The sequence below is a fragment of the Ctenopharyngodon idella genome, chromosome 11, assembly GCF_019924925.1.
Source record: "Ctenopharyngodon idella isolate HZGC_01 chromosome 11, HZGC01, whole genome shotgun sequence".
NCBI lineage: Eukaryota > Metazoa > Chordata > Actinopteri > Cypriniformes > Xenocyprididae > Ctenopharyngodon > Ctenopharyngodon idella.
In genome coordinates, this window is record NC_067230.1 from 2,116,951 (window position 1) to 2,127,508 (window position 10,558).

The window sequence follows — 10,558 nt, forward strand, 5'->3', positions numbered from 1 at the left end:
TTAGAAAATATCCTATTTTTAAGGTGTGGTTATATTTACAGGCGGTCATCAAATTTTCGTGGGTAAAATCCAGTCATTTCAATAGAAATCTATGCGATCTGGAATTTCTCTTAATGTTGGCGAAAGATTTCCGCACATTTTGCATCGGGTTGGTCACACAAATTCTCTGCGTTTAACAACAGAAAATTGCTTGGTTTGAAAGTGACTTCTGTCATCGCTAAACGTAATGAACTTTTTTTGTTTTACAGTATCACCAGAAGTAGCAGTTGTTGATGTGTGAATATCAGCATTTGCCACTTTAACCACCTTTATTCTGCGTTTAGGACTTTGCAAATATATTTAATATAAAAATACACATTTGCGCGTTTCTAGGTGATTGTCATGCTGTAATCATTAAAAGAAAAACAATCATGACATTTAAATACATAGGATATTATCAATTGTACAACACCATTTTGGCTAAAAGTAGTAGCGATAATGTTTTGGCATAACCTGCTTAGCAATTCAAAGTGAAAACATATTTTACTCTTATAATAATATATGACTAATGACAAATCTCTTAAATCTTCTATAAGAAAACCAAAGCACCATATAGAAAAGGTTTATGAGTTTTATTTTTATTTAATTAACAGAAAAAATAATTAAGACTAATTTCATAGCCACAGCCATCAAAACTTGCATTTCAGCTAGCATTGTGGTTAAGATTTATAACCATGTATCCGTCCATCTTAAAGTATAAATGTAGGAGAAAGGTCAGGGATGGATCTGGAAAAGCCAATTTATGATATAAAAGTCTCTGGTTTCACTGGATAGTGTTGAAATGATATGTCTGTCACTCTAATTTAAAAATAGTGCAGGAGACTTTGTCCTGAACAGGAGTTACGGAAGGTCCAATGATCAGTTTGCCTCATTCTTTGATGCCTCGTCGAAGTTCTCTACAAGATCTGCGAAGAGAGAATAAAATGACAAATCTGCATCTTACCATTTACTGCTTGTTCAAAAGAAAAACTACAAAACTTCATACCTGGGACATCATCATCTTCTTCATCGATATCTTCTGCTTTTGGAGCTTTGTTGTCGAGAACTTGAAATGTAATAAAACAACAACGTCAGTGTCTACACTAAACTGTAAATTCGCCCATATTTCAAAGCCACCTCTTTACTCACCCTGTCTGGGGAACTGCTCAGCGAGTTTGCGCAGACTTGTGAGACTGTCAGCGCCGAGCTGACTGAGGATTCCTGGGAGCATTTCCGTGAGCTGTTTGGTCTCTGCGTGGCCCGTGATGGCAAACGTATTGGCAGACAGAGACGCCTGCACTTTGGGGTTATTGAAGTGAATGACCGTGCCATCATCTTTAATCATATTCACCTGTAAAACAAGATCAAATTCTCAATGCCCTCTGAACGGGACAGAATGAGATCAGTAAAGAAAGACTGGAGAGCTACTGCTCTACCTCTTCAATTCCAGCTATGTTATTGACAGCAAGCTTCTTTAATGAACTCTGGAGCTTCTTGTCATCAGCTGTTGCTGTTCTGTGCACCACCTTCTTCTTCCTGCGTGCAGTGCCCTATAGAAAAAAAAAAAAAAATCAAAACTGAGTAATGACAGAAAAATAACAACAGCAACACAAAAATAAATGTCCAAAATCACTGAAGGATTAGTTCACTTTAAAATGAAAATTACCCCAAGCTTTACTCACCTAGGTGTATATAACTTCCTTCTTTCTGATGAACACAATCGCTGTTATATTAATAAATATCCTGACACTTCCAAGCTTTTAAATGGCAGCGAATGGGAAGCAATGAGTATGAAGCTCAAGAAACTGTATCCATCCATCATAAACGTACTCCACACGGCTCAGGGGGGTTAATAAAGGCCTTCTGAAGAGAAGAGATGCGTTTGTGTTAGAAAAATATATATATTTAACAAGTTATAAAGTAAAATATCTAGCTTCCGCCAGACTGCCTTCCGTATTCAACTTAGGAAAAAAGCCTAACTGATGTTGTGTCAGTTGCGCGTTTTTTGTAAGTTGAATACGGAAGGCATAGGACGTAACGTAAGCGTTTTGAATTGTCGAGAGTTTTACACTTTCTTCGTACGTTGAATACTGAAGGCGGTCTGGCGGAAGCTAGATATTTTACTTTGACTTGTTAAATATGGATATTTCTTACACAAACGCATCGCTTCTCTTCAGAAGACCTTTATTAACCCCCGAAGCCGTGTGGAGTACTTGAACTTCATACTCATTTCCCGTTCACTGCCATTATAAAGCTTGGATACGTCAGGATATTTGTTGGATGGCTTGAGGATAAGTAAAGCTTGGGGTAATTTTCATTTGAAAGTGAACTAATCCTTTAACGTTCAGGTTTCATTGATAATACTTCTTACCTTGCCCCCTATTCGGACCTGGGCTTGAAGTTTAGCCAATTTCTCTTGATTCATACTGAATTCTGAAACAAACAGATGCTTCATTATTCAAATGCTTTAAGATCCATTCACTTTTCGCTATAAAATGAAAAATCTGTCATCATCTACTAACCCTCACATCACTAGACATTAGTTTGACTTTGCCACGCCATGGAACATTACCAAAATGTCAAAGATGTAATTTTGGTAATCATTTTTACCAAAATGTTTAGTTGTAATTTATGCAACTAAAATACATGGTGATATGTTAAGTTTCAATATGGCCTGGTTTACTAAAAAATGACTGCATATATAGTTTGAGTTTCCCCTGCAGGCTAAATGAAAACTATCACTAGACCAAAACAAATAAATAAATGTGACCCTGGACCACAAAACCAGTCATAAGTAGCACAGGCATATTTGTAGCAATAGCCAACAATACATTATATGGGTCGAAATTATCGATTTTTCTTTTATGCCAAAAATCATTAGGATATTAAGTAAAGATCACGTTCCATTAAGATATTTTGTAAATTTCCTACTGTAAATATCAAAAATGTATTTTTGTGAGTGGATATGAATTGCTAAGGACTTCATTTGGACAACTTTAAAAGCGATTTTCTCAATATTTAAATTTTTTTGCACCCTCAGATTCCAGATTTTCAAAGTTATCTCGGCCGAATATTGTCCTATCCTAACAAACCATACATCAATGGAAAGGTTATTTATTCAGCTTTCAGATGTAGACATCTCAATTTCAAAGAATTGACCCTTATGACTGGTTTTGTGGTCCAGGGTCACAAATAAATATCTATTTTTCTAATGAAACATTTAGTCAGATTTCTGTACATTTAATCATGCTTAAAAACACTCAAAAACAATTTCGAGCCAATGCTATACAAAGCTTGCATAACGTTTGCCTGTAAAACATTTGTGTTTTCTTGTAAAACTTTCGCATTCATTCCCCCAAGAAAATTTGCATTCACTCACAAAGAATGTGATCAAATAAGTTTTGCAAGCTAAGGCACAATTTATTGGGGGGATGCAATACATTTGGGCACAAACAAAATTTCTCAGGGGAGTACAAAACTTTTGCAAAAAAAGTCTAAAGTATTGGATTATAATTTCTCCATCTTATATTCTTTTACAACTATAGCACGTAATAAATTAAAAAGAGTATACTCATGGAAATATCCATGACTTTTAAGATTTTATGATTTTACCAGGCCTTTACATTTAATTATCTAAAATAATTTTTACAATTAATAAAATTAGTATTTGTATACAAAATTTTACAAACGGCACGCGACATTGCAACTATACATAAAACTTCACATCGTAACTAACTACACTAACACACAATGTATTGTGAAACTGTGTTCTTCTCCCTTTCACAGTTGTGGAGTGACAGTCGTCCTTACAGAGAGAATTGCTGCCGATGCGCCTGTCAGGAGGCTACAAAACCCAGATAGGAAAAATACGGCATATATTGAAAGTATCTCAGTACAACCGCTCACTCGTCGGTTTGAGGAACATTCCAGGCTTCTCCATCTTAAATATTGTTTCTGTCCCTCACACATGACGTGATGGCATACGCAGTGATGGAGAATAAAGACAAATCCTGACGGTGCATAATCTGAGTGAGTGCATCGGTCCACCATAACACACATGCGCAAACATCTCACAATCATATCATAAACACACGGCACCGAGCGACTTTAACACATTTAACACTTACAACGAAGCAATCGTGGTTGTAATATATTTAAAGTAAACACATAACGGCGTTCATTACTGACCTGATAAACGCAGCTGCTCAGAGAAGCATGCGTTGAATGAACAGGGCGGAAGTGGTCAGACTAAAAACGTCACGTTGTTTTTGTTGTTGTAATGGCGAACAGCAGTGATGCTGCCGCCTAGCGGTTCGGGATTAAATAATGGAAACGTACAGCTAAAACTTGTATGAACTTGCTGACATAGTAAATGTAGAAATTTGCGGGAAAATATTCTACGCAAAGCCCAATAAACAAACTGCATGCTTTGAAAAAAAGTATGTGCTGGAAGTATGTGCTTTATTCCTGGAGAAAATATGACCAATAAAAATGGCAAACAATAACTACATAATTGTATATAATTTAATTGGTTTTTTTTTTTTTACTAACAGTTAGGAAAAGATAACCCAATAATAAATGCATACAGTATTTATTCTGTGTTATTCTACTGGTCACAAATGTAACAAATTACATGTTTACTTATGACCACAGTTTATATGAGACAGAGCAAATTTGATAATAATTTAATAATAGACCACATAAACATTATAGGTCCTAAATATGGTAGTGCTGTCTTTATTATGACATATTCATATTTGATAGTAAAACAACTCTGGTCATGTGACCATTTACAGTAGCCAAGCAAAATGTTCACATTTTAAATCGAGACAATTTCATAAAAAAATGCCAAAATCCATGGATATCACAAAATACAAACATCATGATGACATAAACACGCTGTATCTTAATATGTACAACCTGAATTCTGGAAATGTTGGGACGTTTTTTAAACTTGAATAAAATGAAAACTAAAAGACATTCAAATCACATGAGCCAATGTTTTATTCACAATAGAACATAGATAACATAAAAAATGTTTAAACGGAGAAATTTTACACTTTTATCCACTAAATGAGCTCATTTCAAATTTGATGCCTGCTACAGGTCTCAAAAAAGGGGGCAACAAATGACTGAAAAAGCAAGACATTTTGAAAAGATTCAGCTGGGAGAACATCTAGCAACTAATTAAGTTAATTGATATCAGGTCTGTAACATGATAAGCTATAAAAGGGATGTCTTAGAAAGGCAGAGTCTCTCAGAAGTAAAGATGGGCAGAGCTGTGAAAGAGTGCGTAAAAAAAGAGTGTGGAATACTTTAAAAACAATGTTCCTCAACGTCAAATTGCAAAGGCTTTGCAAATCTCATCATCTACAGTGCATAACATCATCAAAAGATTCAGAGAAACTGGAGAAATCTCTGTGCGTAAGGGACAAGGCCGAAGACCTTTATTGGATGCCCGTGGTCTTTGGGCCCTTATTAGGCCCTGCATTATTCATCGGCATGATTATGTCAATGACCATTACTAAATGGGCCCAGGAATACTTCCAGAAACCACTGTCGGTAAACACAATCCACTGTGCCATCTGCAGATGCCAATTAAAGCTCTATCATGCAAAAAGGAAGCCATATGTGAACATGGTCCAGAAGTGCCGTCGTGTCCTGTGGGCAAAGGCTCATTTAAAATGAACTGTTTCAAAGTGGAAAAGTGTTCTATGGTCAGACGAGTCCAAATTTGACATTCTTGTTGGAAATCACGTACGCCGTGTCCCCCGGGCTAAAGAGAAGGGAGACCTTCCAGTGTGTTATCAGCGTTCAGTTCAAAAGCCAGCATCTCTGATGGTATGGGGGTGCATAAGTGCATACGGTATGGGCAGCTTGCATGTTTTGGAAGGCACTATGAATGCTGAAAGGTATATAAAGGTTTTAGAGCAACATATGCTCCCCTCCAGACGACATCTATTTCAGGGAAGGCCTTGTGTATTTCAGCAGGACAATGCAAAACCACATACTGCAGCTATTACAACAGCATGGCTTCGTCGTAGAAGAGTCCGGGTGCTGAATTGGCCTGCCTGCAGTCCAGATCTTTCATCTACAGAGAAAAATACGTCAAAAAAGACGACCCCAAACTCTTCATGAGCTGGAAACTTATCAGGCAAGAATGGGACCAAATTTCAACACCAAAACTCCAGAAACTCATAACCTCGATGCCCAGACGTCTTCACACTGTTTTGAAAAGAAGAGGAGATGCTACGCCATGGTAAACATGCCTCCGTCCCAACTATTTTGAAACCTGTAGCAGGCATCAAATTTGAAATGAGCTCATTTTGTGCATAAAATTGTAAAATTTCTCAGTTTAAACATTTGTTATGTTATTTATGTTCTATCGTGAATAAAATATTGGCTTATGTGATTTGAAAGTCTTTTAGGTTTTTTTTATTTTATTCAAATTTAAAAAATATCCCAACATTTCCGAAATTCGGGTTGTAAATTACTTACATGCATAACACCTTGGACAACATTTTTGAAGAAAAAAAATTCAGCATAAACTACAAAAGGCAAAAGCTACATTCCTAATTACATTATATGCTGTAATTGAGAGACAATGGAAACAGCACATAACATGACTGATACATTTAACCATGATCATTTGTTAAATTTGCTGATAACCAGATTTTTTTTTTCACATGAAGTTTCAAAACATACTTGGTTGACACAACACACTATCAAACCAAATCTTCAAAGAGACCCTGCTATCCATTTGAACAAATGTCTTAAGTTGCAGTCTGCAGCAGGCTTTTTTTGGTCCCTATTTGAACTTTTCTGACACATTGTACTTAATGAGAACAACTCTGTGATTGACCTTAGACTGAACTTTTAAATGAATGCAAATTTCCTCAACAAGAGACATCGCATGGATCTCAGAAACAGTCTTTTCCACTGTAATGATCCAATATCTGTGAATCAAGGTCTCATATCCCCCATTTCAGCTCAGGGGAGGTGAGCTGATTGGATGACAGCGTCTGGTAGAAAAGGTCCATCCAGGCAGATGAAGTCGGGTCTGCTCTTGGCCTCTATAGTGGAGCTCCCCAGAGTGCTGGCCTGCCACTGGAGTTTAAATTTCAAGTGAGGACTACAAAGTCTCAATGCCACAAGAAAAAGTCTCCTCAAAACCGCTTTGCGCAGGAGGATGTACACCCATGGATCGAGGATCTGGTTCCATGTTGCCATGCGTACAACCAACAGCATATGAGTGTAAGACGCCTGATCTTCACCATGATCCTGTATGCTGAAGACGATGCCTGTTACCTGGGGACCAAATTATACAATGCATAAACCATTTCACACTAAAATTATACATCTGTGTGTAGCTCTAAGCAGAAAAAAAATATTTTTCAACCAATTTTAAACATTTATTAAATATAAATGCATTTTTATATTTTAAATAAAATAACATTATTTTAATATTAAATGTTATTAATTTATATACTAAACAATATATATATATAAATGTATTTGTTTTTAAAATAGAATAACATTTAGTGAAGATAAAATTATATTATTTTATTTTATTTTATTACGATATATATATATATATATATATAGGTTAAAATATAACTATATATTTATTACAAATAAAAATATTGAAGATTTATATTATAATAAGATTTATTTATTTATATTTAATAATTTTATATTTTTTCGTTAAATATATATTTATTGTTTTATAATGTTTATGTGTGTGTATAATTAGATACTTGTAAATAATTAGATACATTTTATTTATTAATTAAATATAAATGTATTTATATATTTTAAATACAATAACAATATTTGAATATAAAATTGTATTTATTATTTTATGTTTTATTATTTATGTACTAAATATATATACATGTATTTATATTTTTAAAATAGAATAACATTTATTGAAGATAAAATTATATTATTTTATTACGAAATATATATATATATATATATATATATATATATATATAGAATAAAAATAGAACTATATATTTATACATTTCTTAAAAATAAAAAATCTTCAATATATATATATATATATAATTATATTTTTAAAATAGAATAACATTTATTGAAGATAAAAAAATGTAATATGTAATTTTATTACTATATATATATAGAAGATTTATATTATATTAAGATTTATACATTTATATTTTTATATTTAATAATCGTATATTTTTGTTAAATATATATTTATTATTTTATAATATTTGTGTGTGTAATTATACATGTAAATAGATACATTTTATTTATTTTTAGTAATTATAATTTTAATATTATAATAATAATATAATATCATAATTAATTATTATATTATAATTATAATGATTATAATTTTTGTTTTTACTGAATTATAATAGCCTATCCCACAAATTCACCCACAAACTACAATTCTCTCATTATTTACTCAATTAATATTTTTATTCTTACTTTTACAGATAAATAATATAACTATAATATAATAATTAGACAATTTTCTCTTTATTTATTTATTTATTTCATTAGTTAGTAATTTACCAGCCAGTAGAAATAAGAAGCACCTTCTCACCAAAATTGGCCCCCAGCACACACAGGAAACCAGCATGATTGCCAAAAGCTGGCAGACCATCTCAGAATGGTGTGATGTGTTACGACAATGTCGATTATGATCACGGTCAAGTTGTACCCTACTTCGCAGGAGAGTGAGGAAAGTCATGGTATTGCACACTAGTGAGAGAAGGAGAGCCAGCAAACCCAACACAGAGAACAATATCGACAGAAGGACATCCACCCAGTCACGCGGCCCCTGCAGGCGGAAGAAACACCAGCTTCGTGAATGCTGTACCTGGTACGACCGCTGAAACAGGATGGGCAGCAGGGCCACCAGCAGACCCAGGAGCCAGGTCAGACCCAGCAGACTCTTGACATGATGGGACCCCAGCGCAGTGGTGTGGAAGAGAGGACGGGTCACTCCGATACAGCGCTCCACTGCCATCAAGCTCCCGAGCAGCAGAGGAGTCAAACCGAAGAAAGCCATACAAACTCCAAAAAAGTCACACAGAGACTTGTGAGGGTCGAATGTTTCCCATTTCTTCTGTGAGGCGTAAACATAGAGAGCCAGAGAACCATTGATCAGGTGCCCCAAGAAGTCAGTCACCACCAGACCACTAGCAAACAGGAGGAAGGCTGCTTTAGATTTAAATCTGAACCTGTGGTAGGCTTTGATCAAGATAAAGAGAGCCAGAGTGTTGGAAACAATGCCCACTGTCATTGAGATGGCAGTCGAGGTCACAGACACTTCCCTTTTGGTACAGCTCCCATTACACACATCTCTCGACACCAAACATCCAGCATTAGCTGACCCATTATAAGACATGATCGGCACTTCGCACTGCAAACAAACAGATTATTAGTTCAAGTGATTTATATTAATATGTAAAATTTATATTAAACAAAACTCAAGATAAGTCTACTGCCCTCATTTACAGTAATTTAGAAAAACGAATGTGTGCAATTTTAATACCTTCATTTTGTTCTCAGTGCAGCCAGATCCCAAAATCAGAACTAAACAAATATGTATAACTTTTTGTTTGTTTTATTAAATATATGTTGTTTACTTGAAACAGCATGTATGCAAACATTTTTAAGCTATAGTAGGCTACATATGATCTAGGACCAAATCAATCAATCAATCAATCAGTCAATCAATCAGTCAGTCAGTCTATCTATCTATCTATCTATCTATCTATCTATCTATCTATCTTAAAAACTAAATCTATCAATCAATCTATCTATCTATCAATCTATCTATCTTAAAAACTAAATCTATCTATCTATCTATCTATCTTAAAAACTAAATCTCTCTATCTATCTATCTATTTATCTTAAAAACTAAATCTATCTATATATCTTAAAAACTAAATCTATCTATCTATCTATCTATCTTAAAAACTAAATCTATCTATCTATCTATCTATCTATCTATCTATCTTAAAAACTAAATCTCTCTCTCTCTCTCTCTCTCTCTCTCTCTCTCTCTCTCAGATTAATTTATAACATGTGTACAACATTTAGTCAACTATTGTGCTGTTGTTACATGTACAGTTTAGCCGTAATTGAGTAATAAAAATAAAATGCTCTGCTTAAAATATAGCTATAATTAACGTAGCCTATATATAAAAAATAGCATTAGCTCACTAAGTAAGTTTAAAGCTAACTTGCTTTAGTCTTAACCTACATCTTCATAAATAACATAAGTCTTGAGTTCAGATTTCTATTAAAATGTATTTTCATAATTTGAACGCACAAATTATTAAACATGATGCACATATTACAGCAATCACTTTTAATGCTTCATGATTCTAATCTCTTCTTTCTAAATGAATTCTTTCAGTTTTACTCACCGTAATCTGCTAATCAAACGAGCCTCAGCGGTCTAGGTTCATTCGCTCTTCCAGTGTGAATAACAGCTGCTGCCTGGGCAAAACCACGGTGCTGTACTGTGTTGAAATATCAGACTGAGATGCGCACT

The 10,558-nt window shown here is 34.2% G+C and overlaps 2 protein-coding genes across 3 annotated transcripts; both read right to left on the reverse strand.

The window, feature by feature from the left end:
• Nucleotides 1-596: 596 nt before the first annotated feature.
• btf3l4 (basic transcription factor 3-like 4) lies at nt 597-4,309 on the reverse strand. Of its 2 annotated transcripts, XM_051911904.1 has the most exons (6): nt 4,207-4,309; nt 2,390-2,451; nt 1,455-1,568; nt 1,168-1,369; nt 1,025-1,084; nt 597-944 (listed from the first exon to the last, which is right to left on the reverse strand). In XM_051911904.1, exons 2-6 carry the CDS (start codon nt 2,441-2,443, stop codon nt 898-900), a joined length of 477 nt encoding a protein of 158 aa, XP_051767864.1. In that variant the 5' UTR covers nt 2,444-2,451; nt 4,207-4,309; the 3' UTR covers nt 597-897. The 2 variants fall into 2 exon arrangements, with proteins under 2 accessions (XP_051767864.1, XP_051767865.1); XM_051911905.1 differs by lacking the exons at nt 2,390-2,451; nt 4,207-4,309 and adding an exon at nt 1,701-1,724.
• Nucleotides 4,310-6,685: 2,376 nt separating this feature from the next.
• Nucleotides 6,686-9,403, reverse strand: ptgfr (prostaglandin F receptor (FP)). Its single transcript, XM_051911903.1, has 2 exons — nt 8,597-9,403; nt 6,686-7,326 (listed from the first exon to the last, which is right to left on the reverse strand). The coding sequence occupies exons 1-2, from the start codon at nt 9,401-9,403 to the stop codon at nt 7,009-7,011; spliced, it is 1,125 nt and encodes a 374-aa protein (XP_051767863.1). The 3' UTR covers nt 6,686-7,008.
• Between the last annotated feature and the right edge of the window lie 1,155 nt (nt 9,404-10,558).